Source organism: Coregonus lavaretus (assembly GCF_964263955.1).
Source record: "Coregonus lavaretus genome assembly, chromosome: 38".
NCBI classification, from domain to species: domain Eukaryota; kingdom Metazoa; phylum Chordata; class Actinopteri; order Salmoniformes; family Salmonidae; genus Coregonus; species Coregonus lavaretus.
In genome coordinates, this window is record NC_140025.1 from 1275837 (window position 1) to 1295790 (window position 19954).

Here is a 19954-nt window from a genome sequence, read left to right on the forward strand (position 1 = left end):
GATTAGTGAGAATTAGGGTATATTTATAGTATCATTGTGCAACCCCTTTTTCTACCTTCCAATATTGAATGGATTGAACTTGAATATGACAGCTTTCAGGATGAATCAAACCACTGTATTTTTTATTCATCAATATACAGTATTTTGTGCGTAAAGACTCTCCAAACAATTAATTTTTTGATTCATACATAATTTCCTAACCCTAAAATGTCTAGTTGGTGCTGAAACGGAGATCAATATGCATAGATGGCTTTCTTTCATTTATCCCCATATTCTGAACCCGCTCTCTCGATGTATTCTATTGAGTCTGTCAACATAATTCTAATTAAAACGTTATTTAAAGGGATAAATGTACTGAAAACCTGTACAAGAAAACCTGTTGGCCAGCAAGTGGGAGGGTTTTCAGCGGTTGAATGAAATGTATACAGATTGTGCAAGGTAGCCACACCTGCAGAGCGTGTTACACAACTAAATAAGGTACGTCTGAATAGGAAATACTGATGAGTGCATAGGAAAGGCATAAATTCCTAAGTTGGGATCGGGCCCCAGGAGCATATTTAGAAAACCCTGTTGTAGCCAGTAGCCTATGGGATTATGTCTGTTATTTCAGACAGGGGTTGAACACAAGCCGTCACATGCTGTCTGTCTATCAGGGGTTGTGTAGAGTGGACAGGCCAACACAGATGACTAGCCAACCCCATCCCCATCCCCGGACACATTTCATTTACCACCAGGGTTGTTAGGGAGAAGCTTTAGCTCTCCACTCTTCAACTCACAAGCGCTGCAGAGTTAAGCAAGTATTTTAATCAACCATACACTAATATAGCCTACTAAAGCACCCCTTTTCGCACACAAACCCGTCAGTCTCTCTGCACATCAGACATTCCAGTCAAGATCAGTTAGGACAAATTCTAAAAACATGGAAAGAATTTGATTGAGTTAGGATATGCCCTGTCTGTCTGAGACTGATTTCTCTTCCCTGTTGAGAAGTACACTCTTTGAAAAAAGGGTTCCAAAAGGGTTCTTCAGCTGTCCCCATAGGAGAACCCTTTTTGGTTCCAGGTAGAACCCTTTTTGGTTCCAGGGTTCTGCATGGAACCCAAAAGGGTTCTACCTGGAACCAAAAAGGTTTTTTTAAAGAGTTATTATTTGGGGACAGCCAAATAACCCTTTTAGGTTCTAGATAACACCTTTTTTTTCTAAGAGTATAGGAGACGAAAGCTACTGTAAATGATTGCAGCGATTTAGGGGGAAGAGTTGTGTGGGTGGGCCGGGTGGTTTGTAATGGAGCTCTCAGAGCCTCAGCAGTACCATCCGTGTCCCTCAGCAGAGCATATTCCCCCTGTGACAGAGTCGAGTAAGTGTCACACCATAAATCAGACCCCCTTCTATGAGACAAGGCACCATAGTCACTGTCAAATTGAGTCTCATCTGTAAACGGGAGAAGCACCCTGTAATTAAATGTATACAGGTGTAGAGAGCTGAGGAGCCGTAGTGACCGTAGAGGACGAGAAACAGTAGTAGGAATGATTTTCCTCAGGATATTACTATAATCGTCAGTCCTGATGAGATGGGGAACAAACTATTAGCGTTTCCCTAAGACTCACTTATGCTGTTTGCAGACTGTGCAACACTAATAATAAATCAGGTCTTATCTCATGGCATGCCGTGGTCGTTAATTTTTTTTTGCCACTGTTTTAATTTAGCCGGGCAGGAACCAAGATGGAGAGATGCCAGGATTAAGGCTGTTTAAATTAAACTGAACAGAAGGCAGGAGGGGTGGGAGGAGAAGAGAAGAGTGGTGTTTGTTTTCATGCTGCCTGGCTGGAAGACTTGGAGGTTCTCTGTCAAAGGCTCAAAGTTATTTATTTATTTGTATTGTTCTTTAAAAACATATTATTTTCTGCAGTCGTCTTAGTATCAGTATATAGGCTTGCTAAATCGTCCTCACCCCTCATTCCTCCTAACCACATTTTAGAATGATGGAAATATATGATGTTATACTTCTGTTATTGTTTCTCCTCTCTGCTGGTTTAGACAGCAGTCTAGTTTTTGCAGAGGTCACTTCCATTGACACACTGTCATGTTCAGTGATTTAGAAACTGGAATTAGAAACTGGATGTTGTCATTCAGCCAAGCTTGATTGTAACAGTACTATCTTCACCCTAAGCCCTAACCTTTGACCTGACCTTAAGGGTACACCTAATAACAACAAATTGCTTCCTGTTGTTGTGTATCCAATCAACAAATAACTTGTCTGCACTGTACTGTAACACTCAAACCCCCAGCCAATCACAGCTCTGTTTACTTCTATGTCCCCTCAGACCACCACTCTGATTGGCCTGCTGAAGACCGCCCGGTTGCTCCGACTAGTTCGCGTGGCCCGTAAGCTGGACCGATATTCAGAGTACGGCGCCGCCGTCCTTATGCTCCTCATGTGCATCTTCGCCCTCATTGCCCATTGGCTGGCCTGCATCTGGTACGCCATCGGCAACGTGGAGAAGCCCTATTTGGAGCACAAGATTGGCTGGCTGGATAACCTGGGCGTGTCCATTGGAAAGAGGTACTAGGCAAGATAAAATATACCGAAATACTGAATATCGTGACAATATGTACCATGGACTTGTGCCTCAATGTACCCCAATACTATATACTGTATCACATGACTCCTTAATAATTATGTAGTTGAATGATAGGAAAGAACTTCATGATTTTCCCCTTTCTAATTAAACTAAGAAATATTGGTGCAAAATCAGATTTTTGTTTGGTTTTAATATTTCCCCCAAAATTGTTGGGATAATCCCTTAGAAAAAAAACGTACCATAGCCTTAATACCATGAAATGTAGCGAACCATGAACTGAGTGTACCGTCTCACCCCCTAGGTACAACTACAGTGACCCCAGCTCTGGCCCGTCCATCAAGGACAAATATGTCACGGCCCTCTATTTTACCTTCAGTAGTCTGACCAGCGTGGGCTTTGGCAACGTCTCCCCCAACACCAACTCTGAGAAGATCTTCTCCATCTGTGTCATGCTGATCGGCTGTGAGTGTGTACACTGTCCTAGGACTGAAAACAGATGGAATGAATGAACTAACAAACAAATTCATGCATTATACATATTACTACAATGAATCACTATTACTGTACAGCCAAGCAGTCCTACCTTATAAGTTATTGTATTACTATATTCCTAGCTACTGATTAATTAAGGGAAATGAGAATATTGCTAACAGTGATGATGACATGATGATCACCTGCCTGGTGTGGTTCTCCCCTCGCAGCCCTGATGTACGCCAGTATCTTCGGTAATGTGTCGGCCATCATCCAGCGGCTGTACTCTGGTACGGCGCGGTACCACCTGCAGATGCTCCGGGTCAAAGAATTCATCCGCTTCCACCAGATCCCCAACCCACTGAGGCAACGCCTGGAGGAGTACTTCCAACACGCCTGGAACTACACCAACGGCATCGACATGAACATGGTGCGAATGGGGGGAGTGTGCGGGGGTTGTGTGGGTAGGTGGGTGGGTGTGGGTGTAGGGGGTTGGGAGGCTGTGTGTGTGCGTTTGTGTGTGTGTGTGTGTGTGGGCAAGTGTGTGTGTTTGAGGCTAATAAGTCTTCCAAGTGAGACTTTAGCTAAAAAAATATATAATATTGGGACGTAACATTATTCTTATGGTGGGATAAGGTAATGCATAATGGTTAAGTTTCAGATTGATGATTCAGATTGCTGCTGTTCTTCAATAGGTTTTGAATGTTCAGCCCCACAGTTTGACGATGCAATTGTGTTACTACATTGCTGTCTTTCTCCTACTTAGCTTCTCGGTGAAGCTGTTCAATGTTTTTTCTGACCTTAAACAACCTTGTCTCCAAGACGGTCCTTCTATTAACATAAAGCCTAGTGTGTTCCCTTAGCAACATGGTTATATGAAATGATTATAATCTTGATTATGATTCTAAACGCTAGAATGAAAGCCATGGATACTGTATGTAAACTGGCTTTTCCCCTGGTGATGTTAACTGTACTTATAGAAACTTGTCTTTTCCATGTCTGCCTCATGTCAAATGGAATGACTTCACCACTCTGGTAAGAGCAGGAGGTACTATGTTCAAAGTTAATAGTGTTCACTTCTTTCCCTCAGAAACGTGTTGTTTAAAAAAAATGGCAGAGTGCAGTAAATCGTAGACCAAGACGTAAATCAAAGAATACATTTATTAAAATCCATCACTTCGTCTTTATAGTCTAGAAAAAAAGCATGTTAATTTGAAGGCATGCTCCCCAGTTACTTTGAAATACTGTAGCCCTCTCTAGATCATGTCATGTATACTGAGTGTAGAAAACATTAAAAACACCTTCCTAAAACTGAGTTGCACCCCCCCCCCCCCACCTTTTGCCCTCAGAACAGACTCAATTCGTCAGCGCATGGACTCTACAAGGTGTTGAAAGCGTTCCACAGGGATGCTGGCCCATGTTGAATCCAATGCTTCCCACAGTTGTGTCAAGTTGGCTGGATTCTGTTTGAGTGGTGGACCATTCTTGATACACACAGGAAACTGTTGAGTGTGAAAAACCCAGCTGTGTTGCAGTTCTTGTCACACTCAAACCGGTGCGCCTGGCACCTACTACCATACCCCGTTCAAAGGCACTTGAATCTTTTGTGTTGCCCATTCAATGGCACACATGCACAATCCATGTCTCAATTGTCTCAAGGCTTAAAAATCCTTCTTTAACCTGTCTCCTCCCCTTCATCTACACTGATTGAAGTGGATTTAACAAGTGACATCGATCATAGCTTTCACCTGGTCAGGTTATGTAATGGAAAGAGCAGGTGTTCTTAATGTTTTGTACACTCAGTATATATACTGACTTCCCCATTGCATGCCAGCCAGTAGTATAACCCTTCGTGCTTCTAGCAGCCCATGTTGTCACTCACAGATTGACTTGCATGTGGCTTGCCACAAGAACACCATTTGCATGAAATCTGTGTATTCAAACACGATCACATAATTTTTAATATGGTAGTTACCAGGCTGTGAATACTGCCATTGGGAGAGGCACAGACAGCCTGGCACTGCCAGGTTTCCCTCCATGTGGGAGGCTTGGCACACATGCCCAGCGATCTTGCACCTGCACTTGCCAAATGTTGTTCAATCTCTCCTTTCCAAAATCTTCTGCTATGATTTTTTCCCCAACTATTGTAAAATAGCCTCTCTTTTTCAAGAAATGTAGACTTGGCCAGATTTTTTTTTTTTACTAAGGACATTGTTTTGTATGTGATACAGAGTAAGGATGTTTTGTTGTTTCATTTTCCCTTTTTGTGTGTTTGAAGCCTTCCCTTGTCCTCTGGTCCCCTGTGATGTCACAGTTCAAAGTCATCTTATGACCGTTAACCTGTAACCTTTGACCCTGTGTGGTGTTCAGTCCTAGGCAAATTACTTGTTTTCCAATTGAGGGCATTAATGTCATGATATTGATGAAACTGAATAATTTAGGTGACATTTTTTCCAGGGAAACAATTTGTATTTAAGCATGTAGTAATTTAAGTAGTTGAAATGTCACTCTTATCCTTATACTCTAAATTACATGACAGGTTAATTCAGTTTTGAGGTAAGTATTTTATTTATTTATTTTGATATTAAATCTGAATCACAGACACTAATGATACCCCACTTAGTGGGGTGAGATAGAAAGCTCCCTCATGAGCACACTTATGCTAATCATTTTGTAATCAAAGGGAAGACGTGTTTCCATGTTTGTTTCCATGTTTTCCTAGTTTGTTGTGTCTTGTATATCAGTGTTGGATATCCATCTGTTTAACCCCACCTGCTAGTACTCTGATTAAAAGCTATGGAAAATACCATAAAAATTCCCTCCTAAAACAGTCACATATGACAATGCAGTATTTAGATTTTGAGAAGACCAAAACACAATTGGCAATTGTATCAACCCACTCTGGATTCCAAACCAAATCTGACTCACAAACACAAACCAAACCCACACCCAAAGATGTCTCGAGATAGTTTGACAGCACATCTCTGATAACACCACAGACACAACATCCATCCCAGTCCTATCTGACCATTCTCCTATTGCTGTGGACGCTCTTTTCGTGCCCCCAGGTCCTAAAGGGTTTCCCAGAGTGTCTCCAGGCTGATATCTGCCTCCACCTCAACGCAAGTCTGCTCCAGGGCTGCAAGGCGTTCCAAGGGGCTACTAAGGGCTGCCTCAGGGCCCTGGCCATGAGGTTCAAGACCACCCACTCCCCACCGGGCGACACACTGGTCCACTGTGGAGATGTGCTTACTGCCCTTTACTTCTTGTCCCGGGGCTCCATCGAAATCCTCAAGGATGACATCGTGGTGGCCATTTTGGGTATGTGCTACACAAATGTTGACGTTGTTTATTATTTCACATTGTTTATTCATATTATCTTTATTTAACCTGGTAGGTTATTGAATACACATTCTCATTTACAATAACAACCTGACGAGAGGTTGCAATTAAAACCAAGTTTCATTGTAAACTTCATTTGACACTTCAGAGGTATGTTGTGCTTTGTGAAAAAGTCCCAAACCAAAATATACAGTAGACACTAGTCACTGCAACAATAACTCGTGTTTTTATTCATGTCGGGGCTGTGGTAGGTGTGCGGCTCTCCAGTAAATTGACACCCTGAAGAATTGGTTACCTATGGCTGTGTGAATACTTAATTACACATTCCCCGGTGGTGAGGATGTTCACAGTACTCAAACACCTCTAATGATTTCCCTCTGCTTTAAGGTCAGCTTAATCAGGCTGTTTGGAAGAGAAACATCCTCTTAGAACAGCAGCACTGCAGGCACACTTTCAAAGACTGTTTTTGTCTCTAAACAGTGCTCCTGGAATTGAATAGTAACACAGTACAGTTCAGGTGTCCCAGTGCTGCACTTCTCATCAATGTGTGTGTGTCTCTTGCCTCTCAGTGTGTGTCTGTATATCCTCTGTGTACTGTCTAGAAGAGGCTGGTCTTGCTATTCTGCTGGGTGGGCAGCTGACATCTCTAATGAGCACAGATTCTCATGGCTCCCTCCAAGAACACACTGTGATAGACACTAGCGCTGTATAGTAGGGTATTCAAGCTGGGAGAAGAGAGACAGGTAAAGGATAAAGAGAGAGAAGGAGAGAGAGAGAGAGGGGAGAGATAGAGGGGGTGGAGGGAGAGATAAAGAAAGAGATGGAGAGAGAGGGGAACGGAGGGTGGTTTATTGGACCATTTATTAAGGTATCTAATTGCCAGCTAAGGGTGATGGAGTGTCTGTGGTGTTAGCAGTCGCTGCTCGCAGGAGATATTGACGTCCCTGGGATGTAATCAAAGTAAATCTCCCCTTCATCTTTCTTTCCCCTCTCCTTTATCTCTCTCCCTCTCTCTCTCTGCGTCAGCCCAGCGCCAAGCAAATGTTACAGGCTAAGCCTTGTATAAACTGCTCATTTTTCACTCAGCCAATGAGCTTTGGTAAAACGCAGCGACACAATAGGTTCATGGGAAGACGGTGGTCGTGTTCCCCTGCTCAGACGTTGCTCATGCATGCCAGATCTTACAGTATGTGATAGCAATCTGGCAGCTGACGTTACAGTTGATGACATGGCAGGCAACCATTGGTTGATGCATGCAACGTCTGAGCAGGGGAACGACGGGTGTGTTGATAGTGATGGGTTAATAAGGACTCAGCACGTTTACCAACGGTAAAGTAACATCAATGCCAATTGCTCTATTTATCGCAGTCAAGTATTTCAATGCAAATTCTATTGTGAATTAGTAATTGCAATTAGTGTGTAATCAACAGAGAGCAATAAACAATTAATTGTATCTGTAATTAAAATCTTGCATCGAGCTTTAATAAATAAGTTAAAATGGTGAAATTACCAGAGGAAAGACTAGGTGCTTGTCCTTACTCTCACCTTAGTGCCTGCCCAGGTTTGGGCAAAGCCATATTTTCATTATTTATCCATGGAGTTCTGGGCCAAGAGCCAGGGCATGCAGTGGGGCATGTATACACACACACACACACACACACACAGTGCAAACTGAAAGGTCTGTGCCTAGGGAAGTCAGGCGTAAAATAATGATAAAACTGAGCCTCTTGGTCGTTCCAGGTCAGTCCTATAGACACATTCACACTATCTCCCTGTTGTCCTATAGTCAGCCATATATACACATTCACACTACCTCCCTGTTGTCCTATAGTCAGCCCTATAGACATTCACAACACCTCCCTGTTGTTATAGTCAGCCATATACACATTCACACTACCTCCCTGTTGTCCTATAGTCAGCCCTATAGACATTCACACTACCTCCCTGTTGTCATATAGTCAGCCATATAGACACATTCACACTACCTCCCTGTTGTCCTATAGTCAGCCCTATAGACATTCACACTACCTCCCTGTTGTCATATAGTCAGCCATATAGACACATTCACACTACCTCCCTGTTGTCCTATAAGGAAGTGGCAGAAGGACAGGTATAACCTTAACAGTGCATTCAGAAAGTATTCCGACCCTTCACTTTTTCCACATTGTTACGTTACAACCTTTTTCTAAAAATGATTAAATCGTTTTTTTCCCTCATCAATCTACACAAAATACCCCATAATGACAAATCAAAAACAGGTTTTTAGAAATGTTTGCAAAAAAAAAAAAAAAAAGGAAATATCACATTTACATTCAGACCCTTTATTCAGTACTTTGTTGAAGCACATTTGGCAGCGATTACAACCTCAAGTCTTCTTGGGTATGACGCTACAAGCTTGGCACACCTGTATTTGGGGAGTTTCTCCCATTCTTCTCTGCAGATCCTCTCAAGCTCTGTCAGGTTGGATGGGGAGCGTCGCTGCACAGCTATTTTCAGGTCTATCCAGAGAAGTTAGATCGGGTTCAAGTCCAGGCTCTGACTAGGCCACTCAAGGACATTCAGAGACTTGTCCCGAAGCCACTCCTGCATTGTTTTGGCTGTGTGCATAGGATCGTTGTCCTGTTGGAAGGTGAACCTTTGCCCCAGTCTGAGGTCCTGACTGGGGCAAAGGCTCTGGAGCAGGTTTTCATCAAGGATCTCTCTGTACTTTGCTCCGTTCATCTTTCCCTCGATCCTGACTAGTCTACCAGTTCCTGTGCTGAAAAACATCCCCACAGCATGATGCTGCCACCACCATGTTTCATCGTAGGGATGGTATTGGCCAGGTGATGAGCAGTGCCTGGTTTCCTCCAGACGTGACGCTTGGCATTCAGGCCAAATAGTTAAATCTTGGTTTCATCAGCCAGAGAATCTTGTTTCTCATGGTCTGAGAGTCCTTTAGGTGCCTTTTGGCAAACTCCAAGCGGGCTTTCATGTGCCTTTTACTGAGGAGTGGCTTTCGTCTGGCCACTCTACCATAAAGGACTGATTGGTGGAGTGCTGCAGAGATGGTTGTCCTTCTGGAAGGTTCTCCCATCTCCAAAGAGGAACTCTGGAGCTCTGTCAGAGTGACCATTGGGTTCTTGGTCACCTCCCTGACCAAGGCCCTTCTCCCCCGATTGCTCAGTTTGGCCGGGCAGCCAGCTCTAGGAAGAGTCTTGGAGGTTCCAAACTTCTTCCATTTAAGAATGATGGAGGCCACTGTGTTCTTAGGGACCTTCAATGCTGCAGACATTTTTTGGTACCCTTCCCCAGATCTGTGCCACAATCCTGTCTCGGAGCTCTAATGACAATTCCTTCGACCTCATGGCTTGGTTTTTGCTCTGACATGCACTGTCAACTGTGGGACCTTATATAGACAGGTGTGTGCCTTTCCAAATCATGTCCAATCAATAGAATTTACCACAGGTGGACTCCAATCAAGTTGTAGAAACATCTCAAGGATGATCAATGGAAACAGGATCCACCTGAGCTCAATATTGAGTCTCATAGCGCAAGGGTCTGAATACTTATGTAAATAAGGTATTTCTGTTTTTATTTTTTTATAAATTTGCAAACATTTCTAAAAACCTGTTTTCGCTTTGTCATTATGGGGTATTGTGTGTAGATTGTTGAGAAAATGCACTGTAGATGACCTCAAAAGACTGTGCTGAGCTGCATTATGGGGAAATACACCAGGTGGTTCAGCTGGTTATGGGTCAAGGCATAGTGTGTCATTACATAGAGTGTCATTATGTGCATGTTATATTTCACCATGTTTATCAAACCTTTATCTTTCTTTCTCTCCCTCTCTCCCTTCCGTCTCCCTCTCCCCCTTTATCTTTCTACCCCCTCCCCCTCTCTCCTCCCTACCTCCCTCTATCTCTCTACCTCCCCTCCCTCTCTCTCTTCCTCTCTCCTCCGTCCCTCTCTCTCTCCCCCCTCTCATTTTCTCCCCACTCCCTCCTCATTCTCTCTCTCTCCCAGGGAAGAATGACATCTTTGGGGAGATGATCCACCTGTACGCCAAGCCGGGGAAGGCCAACGCGGACGTGCGGGCGCTCAGCTACTGTGACCTGCACACTATCCATAGGGAGGAGATCCTGGAGGTGCTGGACATGTACCCCGAGTTCGCCGACTACTTCCTCAGCAACCTGGAGCTGACCTTTAACCTCCGAGATGACAGCGGCAAGGTAAATACAGACAGACGGACGGACAGACACATACGGAAGGACAGAAGAATGGATGGATGGATGGGTGGGTGGGTGGATGGATGGACCATGCGACTGACAAGCAGTACAGATACAATACTAAGTTGTGTATTTGCTTGTATGCAGCCTCAGAATGCAGAGTCAGTCTACCCCTACCCCAGTGATGCTGATGGGGATGACATCAAATGCAAAAGAAGGCTCACTAACAAGCGGAAATCTTCCGCAGGTGAGTTGAGGTAGTTTCTATGGCTACTCTTTTTCAAAACAATTCATTTCAACTGAGCCAGCTTGTTTTATACAATATCATGCATTTTAGTCATTTAGCAGACGCCCTTATCCAGAGTGTCTTATAGGAGCAATTAGGGTTAAGTGCCTTGCTCAAGGGCACATCAACAGATCCCCCCCCCCCCCCCCCTTCATTTACTGGCCCAATGCTTTTAACCACTAGGATACCTGCCTTCATTGAAGTATCTCCAAGTTTGAGAAGACTATTCCTACACAGGGAATAGTTTTAATTTGGCTTCTAAGAGCTCTGTGAGTTGGGAGGCATTGTTGCAACACACCACTCAACAGTTTGGTATCCATTCAAACTAATTCAATTGGTCACCATGGTTACGGGTTTACAGAATATAGTTCCATCTCCTAAAATAAACCCCTCTCCCACCATGTCATGTTGACCTGTACTGTAGATTGTCCAAATGTTTTTGACAGATTATACCACAGATTATACCACATTAAAAGTATAGCAATTAATGTTATACATATTAAACCATATAATATCCTTCAAAGCATGCCAATGGATGTTCTCTCCTGTACTTACTATTTTCCTTCACATCTACTGACAGTTTCCCTCTCTGCTCACCTTCCCTCTGCTTCTGTAAAGGCAAAGTTGCAAGCACACAATGAAATATATAAAGTATCTTTATGGCAGCAATGCTCTAAGGCAGCAGCAGATCTGGCGGGGACCGTTTAGAGCGTGACACCTCCCTATTGTTTGATCTGCCGAGCTGCTGTCTCCCCTGCCTCCCAGAGGAGCTGTCTGTAACAAAGAACCCAGTGTTCCTCCAACACACACACGCATGCACGCACACAGACGCGCATGGATGCACCCACGCACACACACACACACACATAAGATCCTACACACACAGACACACTCACCCTGATTGCCCTCCTCCTTCCCCACAGGGACCCAGATCAAAGAGACGTCGGTGTTCTGCGATGGTGGTGAGCGGGAGAGGCAGCTCTACCCCTCCTCCCAGGCTGTAGCCACCATGGCAGAGGAGAAGAGAGACTCAGCGGAGGAGAGGGAGGAAGAAGAGGAGGAGGGGGAAGAGGAGAGGCCTCTGTGCTCGGGGGGGCAGGGTTACCCCTCGTTGAGGGACCACACCTTGGGACTAGGGCTGGGTGACGTTGTTCCGGACGCGCAGAGAGGCGGGGACAACGTGGAGAGGAACCAGTCTTATGAAGGTACAGTTGGAAGCCTCTAAAGATCCCAATGCTTTTAATGGCTAGGCCATTTTGGCTAGACCAAAAGCTGACACAGCTATTCAAATGAGCTCCACAAGCCTTAAAAGATCAGAAGAACAAATGATATCTTGCAATAACAACCTGGTAAAATAATGTCCATACCAGAAATAACCTTCAGTGAGTGTATGGGTAGCACAGCACCGAAGCCAGAGAGCACAAACCAACCAATGGTCACACGACAAGACATGTCCTTTCAAGCCATTTTCTACAGAATATTGAGTAACTGTACTGTAATTAATTTGGAAAAAGGAAATTACCCTGGGCCTCTGTGCAGGATGTCACACCTATTAAAAATCCAAACAAGGATTAGGGGTCATCGCCACGGCAACTACCATTATAAGAGGATTATAACAACCAACCAGGGTCATTGGTGTGGAAATGTAGGGTTTCGACTAAACTCTGTTAGGTATTTTCATTTACTGTGTATATACTGTTATTCAGTGGTACAAAATGCCTCGATGCTATTATTAAAGCAGAGTGCCTTGACCGAAACAGTATCTATTGTTGTACTGTTCTAGCACAGTGTTAAGGCATCATCTAAAACCAAGCAAAACAGGAAGTAAACTAGCTATAAAATAGAATAAAGCTCCTGGGGCCAGGAGTTTTTCCTGGTTAGGGAACATGTTCACGAAAAACTCCAGGCCCTACATGGTAAATCCTAGCACTGATCCCAGACCAGTTTTGTCTGGAGAGTAAGGAGACAGAAGGACTGATGAGGCTGGCTTCTTACAGGGCATAGGTTAATTTAAGACCTGGCACTCTTACAGGTTTGTGGAAAATCCTCTGTTTCATCCCTTGCCAATTTGCCACCAGATGCCAGCTCATTATCTTGTTGATGCCTGGTTGGCATTAGAGACGGCATGACCTATGGTGACCAGCTTGTGAAAGAGATCATGAGCTTAGCTTGTTTGTTTATGCTTTGTTTATCAGCCCTACACACCTATGGCACAGACACACACACCCACAGCCTCTTTCTCTACTCCCCCAAACACGAGTTTCACAAATAACTCTCTCTCTAACATAGACTACTTTCATTGTAAAATCCTCAACTACTTCTTTAATATGTTAAGATCAATGGTGTGGTAAAAATGATTAAAACTGCCTCGACATGCACCAATCCACTGCAACAATAACAACTGGCTAAATTAAATGACACGTTTCTATTTGCGTTTCCAGGGAATTGCGCTCCGCGATGAACATTCCTGTCAGCATGTGGTGATTTGAGAGTAATATGCTGTAATTCCGTTCTTAAGCGGATGACGATGATTCCTGGTTTGAGTAAGAGGCAGGCAGTGTTGCCGGCTGGATATTGATTCCTGTAATCACCCCAGCATGGAGGCACTATAAATGGTAGCTTCTGCTCTTGACGTCTTTCATTACTGTAAAAGCTATCTTCCAAGCATGATCAACTCAATCACTTCAGTGCTTCGGTCGTCACTAGTTACCACAGCCACAAATTCATAAACACCGCCTATTTCTACAATTTCTCTACTTAAAATGTGATTTTAAACATAACCTTAACCCTAACCACACTGCTAACATTATGCCTAACCTTAAATTAAGACCAAAAAGCTAATTTTTGTTTTCATGAATTTTTACGAGATAGTCCATTTTTACTTTGTGACTGTGGTTTCTAGTGACAACCCAGTGTTTCTCTAGCCTAGTACTGGGTTAAGGTTAGTGTACATGTTTGTTCTAGCCCAGCACTAACACATCTACATATCTAGCCATTGGTTAGTTGAATTGATTGTTTTACTGCTGGGCTAGAACAAACATGTGCAACCTTTGGGGTACACGAGGACTGGAATTTGAATCAACAAATGTGCACATTTTAATTCTAGTCCTGCACTTACACACCTGATTTAAGAATCAAGGGCTGGATGATTGTGGTATTCATTTCTATATCAGGTTTGCTAGTGCTGGGCTAGAACAAAACTGTGCACCCCTGTGGGTCCACAGTACTAGGATTGAAGAACATTGTTGGCATTATAGCGATATAACACTGTGGCAGGCATCTATCAGGTATGTTCTATTCCTATCGACACCCACTCAGTAGCAGTGAAAGACTAGACCAACTTTTTTGTGCCTGAGGGAGAAATGATTGTGGACACAGTGCTGCTATTACAGTTTCTAAAGGCCAGGTAACAATGTGAGTGAGAGAGTGACTGATGCTATAACTGCTGGTTATAGTGGGGCCTAATGTGCCCATTGATCAATTAAATGGTAGCCTTTGACAGGACTGGTGTGGATGAGGGATAGCTATCTAGTCAGTGTTAGTGGCTAGTGCTCCGAACCTTCTCAAACAACTACGGTCATCAGACAATATTGTTGTCTGGCAAAGGCCTGTGAATCATACCTAACTAAAAAGGATTCAATGTTCTGTGGGAAATGACTAGTGCTGTGATTTGGTTGTTTCATAGGTTGATAATGGTTAGTATATAAATGTATTTGTGCATATGTGTGTCTAGACCTGTGTGTGGAGGAGTGGGCGTGCGTGAGGCCCAGGGAAGTGCTGGAGAAGTTGGCCCAGGCCCAGGATGCCCGAAGTGGGGTTGGGGAGGAGGACAGTGAGCCGGACATCACCTACGGAGAGGTGGAGCAACGTCTGGACCTGCTGCAAGAGCACCTAAACAGGTGAGTGGAAGGGGAGAGGCGAAATTGTGATCGTAATTCACCATAAAAAAACGGAAGTTTAACCAAGGCGTTCTGGTGGTAAACAGGACTAAACCATCCTCAAATAACCCCAGCCAAACCATCACTACATCCCATTTCACTATAGACTAGATTCACAGCAAGGTTTTTACAGTACACATCCACAGCAAGGTTTACCATACACATCCACAGTCCACTATATCACACAGAGAGTTGACTTCTGCATATGTTCTGCATGGAATGGATCCAGCTGCTACAGACAGCATCGCCTATTTTTAGCTGACGCCCGTGAGACGCAATCGCAACACAAAGACAGCAGACGTCACGGCAGAGTTTGGAGGAGAGGGGTGGGAGGTAGTACGGGGCAACAGGAGACTGAGGGAGGGGTCACAAAGCCCAAAGTGGGTGGACTCAGTCAGTCCGTCTCTTTATCTTGTTATCTCTCTCTCTCTCTATATATATACGTTCCGTCTATATATAGCCTATGCTCTCTTTCTCTCACTTTTTTTTCTCTCTCTACTGTATCTTCCCTCTCTCTTTCCCTCCTCCCACTGGAAGTGGCGGTTACAGACTGGCCACCTCAGGCTCTTTGCAGGCATACGTCGCTCTCATTTCTCCTTCTTTAGGGAGGTAATGGGCAGACGCCTGGCCACTCAACAGACATGGCCGCCACACTACCCTGCCTCATCTAGCTGGAGCACGCCTGCCGGGGGTGTTGATCGGCTCAGATTGTCTCACAGCTCAACAGCAACTGTGACAAACACTGGCTTGTTCTCGGTCCGCAGTGCTCTGAAGGCAGTATGGGTGTGTCTTTTCTAGATACAGTATGCAGGTCTATGTGTTTTTCTCATTGGAAATAAATAAATTAAAGTGATATATTTAAATATTGGCTTTTCGATACCTTGAAGGTGTTGTATGCAAAACTGGAGAAAAATCAAGAAATTATTATTCACAAAATAGAGAAACACACATAAAAAGAAATTGTGATGAAAAAAGGTCTGAAACAGATAAAGGTGTGCTATAATACAGGTATGCTGCCCTAGTGTCTTCTCTGAATTGTATGGGTTGGGGCTCCCTCTGGTGTTTGCATTGAGTATTACTGACTGCGCTCTCCCAACACAACCCCAGACACATGCATAAAACAAAACCTAGCTAAAGCTAATACATAGCTAATACATCAATGACCTATTTTAAGATGTTCAAACTTTTACATAAATCACGCATTGACGCCAATGGCAGATTTGTTTAAAAAATGTGAGTGATGCATGTGGATCTCAAGCTAGGACCCACCCCTGACGCTGTCTCCCTGGCTCTCCCCACCCACCATCCAGGCTGGAGTCCCAGATGATGTCAGACATCAAGGCCATCCTCCAGCTGCTGCAGAGGCAGATCACCGTGGTTCCCCCGGCCTACAGCATCGTCACCTCCAGTCCAAAGTACCAGAGGCCTGCCATCAGGGTGCAACCTGTTTCTGCCATCAGGATCACAGAGTCTCAACACAGCCTCAACCCTGCACCACCACAGGTATACTGAACCAGCCCAGGTGAACAAATACAGTCTACACTAGCCCTCAGAGCTATATACTGTTTTATACATAATGGCTCTGTGTATACTGGCTAGGCACATTACACTCCCTGTCTATATACTGGTCTATAGGTGCATTATCCCTGTCTGTTCTGTTTACTGACAGATGGTTACATTATCCCTATGTGTGTATTGGACACTACAGAAGTCAATATCCCTGCCTGAAGTTGTTTGTTCTCAGTTTGCTGACCAGCCTGGTCTCAGAGCAAAACGTATTATATTTTACTAAAATCCATTCCACTCCATTTAGTGTGATGTGTTACATTACATTGACTAGACGTAACATAGTAAACGTAAATCCGGGACACTCAAATTAGTATGATATGTTACGTTTGGTATGGACAGTAAGTTACTTAAGGCAAAAACAAAAGGAGGGTGGTTGGTCGGGGTGGATGGTTGGGCGTATAAGAACGTCTAGCAACCTAAATATTGCGTGTTCGAATCTCATCACGGACAACTTTAGCAACTACTTACTACTTTTTAGCTAATTTGCATGTTCACTAACCCTTCCCCTAACCCTATAACCTAACCCGAACCCCTAACCTAACGTAGCATATCATACTAAAGCAGTCAAACGTAATATATCATACTAAATGGGTCAAATGCGATCAAGAAATAGGATACTATACATCATACAATTCTTATTATATTGTACAACCGTTATTACATTGCTCGGCCAATGTAATGTAACCTAACGTAAAGAAACATATCATACTAAATGGAGTGGCACAGATTTAAAAATATATATATTTTGCTCTGAGACCAGGTTGTGCTTACTGCTTCACAGAATCCTGAGACGGAGAAGCCCCTGAACAAATCCAAAGAAACCATGTCAGGCCAGGGTCCCACGGAAATGCCCCCGGAAGAGGACCTCAGGACGGGACTGCTAGAGAAGGACACAGAGCCCAGACACATACAAAACAAAATTGACTCTCCGGAGCAACAACAACAACCTAGAGCCCTCTTCCCCTCCGCCAGACAAGCCTCGCTCCCCGACGCATCACCTGAAAATTCTGAAACGTCAGGACTCCACAGGCCGGCATCCGATCCTGGGCTTCTGGGAAAGTAGGCCCTTTCGCCTGCCTGCGCCCCTCTTTCTCACTACGGAAAACTAGGGCTTCTCTCAAAGTTTGACTCAGGGTCTTAGAAGGAGACTGTATATGCAAGGAATACTGGCGACTTTCTTCCATTCCTTTTCCAATATTTTCTGCCGGTCTCCGATTTAGATGTATTATAAAGTACATTTATACAGAGGTATTTATACCGTATATTATTGATATATGTAATTATCTACCATGTACATATTTCAGATGTAACACTGCCAGCAACACAAAAGGCACCTAACATGCTTGTTCTTCCAAGAGAGAAATGCATGTTTTGGAAGTGTTTTTCTGTTGCATGTTCAAAACACAACACATCTCATGCAGTCATGGTGTGAGGTCGGCATGCTTTCAGAGTAATGAGTATCCGTTTTATAATTATTCCCAATCGATGGGGACAAAGCTACTTGAAACTCTCTTTCAAAGGCATTTTCAATCTGAAAATAAGTGTGCCGTTTTAAACTCATTGTATTAATGACCTTATCAAACAGACACCATGTAATGTATTTGGCTAATTAACAATCTCCAGGCCCGACATTATATATAATAATATTTCATCATATATTGTGCCTAAGTACCTACCGTCAACTTTCAAAAAGTCATCTGATCATAAGAGACAAAGAACCACTATGTAAAATACATCTTCTATTAGATTATACATACACAGATATGCAAATGAATAGGATTTAAATGGTTGGGAAAGCTCTTATACAAAAGTGTCCCTTACATTGCTAAAGCATTCCTGAGAGAGATGATTTGTAATCACTTTGCACCACAAGTCTCTTTCATGGGGCCATGAAAGCAATAATGATAACATTAAAACATTCATTTACACACATTAATAATATACATATTTGATTAATGCCTAGAAATGAACACGGGTAGATGCCCAAAAGTCAAATGTGCTCTTAAAAACTTGTACGGCATGAATTAAACAGAAACTAAAGGACTGTAATTTACAAAAGGGATACTTATCCACTTGATGTAGCTACTTTCCTCCCTGAATAACTGAATATAATGTTTTACTATTGAAAATATTGTCAAAAAATAATTTGATGGGAAGTGTATGCATATTTATGAACTGTAAAAATATGTATGTTTTTTAGGTATTGTATTAAAAACGATTTACTTCTGTAACCACACACGCAGAGGCATGAACAGGGTGAATAACGTTTATATGTCATATATGTAATCGATGTGCTGGATCATTTCTCTCTTGAAAGGGCCTGCACTTAACGAAATGCATATCATTGTATAAAAGGAGTGGTAACCCAACATTAAATGTTCAGATGTAGAAAACTACAATGAATAGCAACTGTCTAAAGCTGAATTGCTCAGATGTATGTTATTTAAATTGTAATAAGAGGAATCAGGCCAAATTCTATTTCATTTTACTAACTAGTTATAAAGTAGTTAAATGTTACCAATTATTTAAAAGGTACAGTAGACATAGCAGTTTGACATTATACAAACATCCTAGTTTCAGAAATCAACAACATTGTAATCTGCCACTATTGTCTATTGCCAATCACGCAAAGGAAGAGCCAATAGTAGCAGTTTGACAGATTTGATTCTGTTGTTGATGTCTATAAGCAGGAAGTAAACCCGCTGAGTCTACCTTTAATTGATACCTTTCATAAGTACTGTACCCCACAATCTTTATATGCTCCAACTCTACTTTCCACGCATGGTTAGGGGCTTCCATTTATATTCCAAGAAAACTGATTTTATTACTATTTCTAGCCAAGTGACAAAATCAATGCTGAGACGGTGTCAGAAACCGACAACGTAGAGATTCAGGCCGAGCTAGCAGCTTAGCCCTCGTTAGCCTTAGCTTTACTAGCCTACATTAGCCTTCACAAATGTCCTAAACACATTTATTCAGCTGAATAATATGCATTCAACAGTCAGCAATGTAAATGTATTGAATATGGACGAATTCTGCATGTCACAAATGAATTAGTCATTTTAGTTTTATGACTTATTTTACACAAACACACTCAGTTAGATGTGTGATATTGCATGGATCAACATCAACTGGCAATTTGTTTTAACAGATTTCAAAACAACGTGTTTGTGATTTATCATGAAGGGGAGAGTTGGTGTTATAAAATGAGAAATAATTGTAATAAATACACCCTATTTTTTTATAAGAGAAGAACACTTAATTTTCCATGATTTTAAAATGTTTTATGTGTTTTGGTTCAATTGTTTATCAGCCCAAGAAGTGAGTGAGATGCATTATGAAGAACACATATCACTCTCCCATATGTAGCAATTAACAGATATACTTATAGCATTGTAGTCAGGGCAAATGGAGTCTAGGGAAGTCATATCCATTGGGAATACTATAGCTATGCATGTTTTGTAGCAGTACTTAGTTGGGTTTGAATTAAAGGCAGACTCAGCAATATGACATCATCTAATTGCTGAGTCTACCTTTAATTTCAGATTTCACCGGCCC

General features: G+C 42.9%; 1 protein-coding gene across 1 annotated transcript in view; it reads left to right on the forward strand.

Moving 5' to 3' along the window:
* LOC311112472 (voltage-gated inwardly rectifying potassium channel KCNH7-like) overlaps positions 1–17459 on the forward strand; it is a gene marked incomplete at both ends in the record, with an annotated part of 31231 nt that extends 13772 nt beyond the window's left edge. The window contains 10 exons of the mRNA XM_084155608.1: positions 2325–2563; positions 2884–3044; positions 3284–3483; positions 6122–6374; positions 10401–10606; positions 10751–10850; positions 11813–12094; positions 14623–14788; positions 16138–16330; positions 17178–17459. Coding sequence (XP_084011734.1) covers positions 2325–2563; positions 2884–3044; positions 3284–3483; positions 6122–6374; positions 10401–10606; positions 10751–10850; positions 11813–12094; positions 14623–14788; positions 16138–16330; positions 17178–17459 — 2082 coding nt within the window. The remainder of the gene's footprint in view (positions 1–2324; positions 2564–2883; positions 3045–3283; positions 3484–6121; positions 6375–10400; positions 10607–10750; positions 10851–11812; positions 12095–14622; positions 14789–16137; positions 16331–17177) is intronic.
* Positions 17460–19954: the final 2495 nt, after the last annotated feature.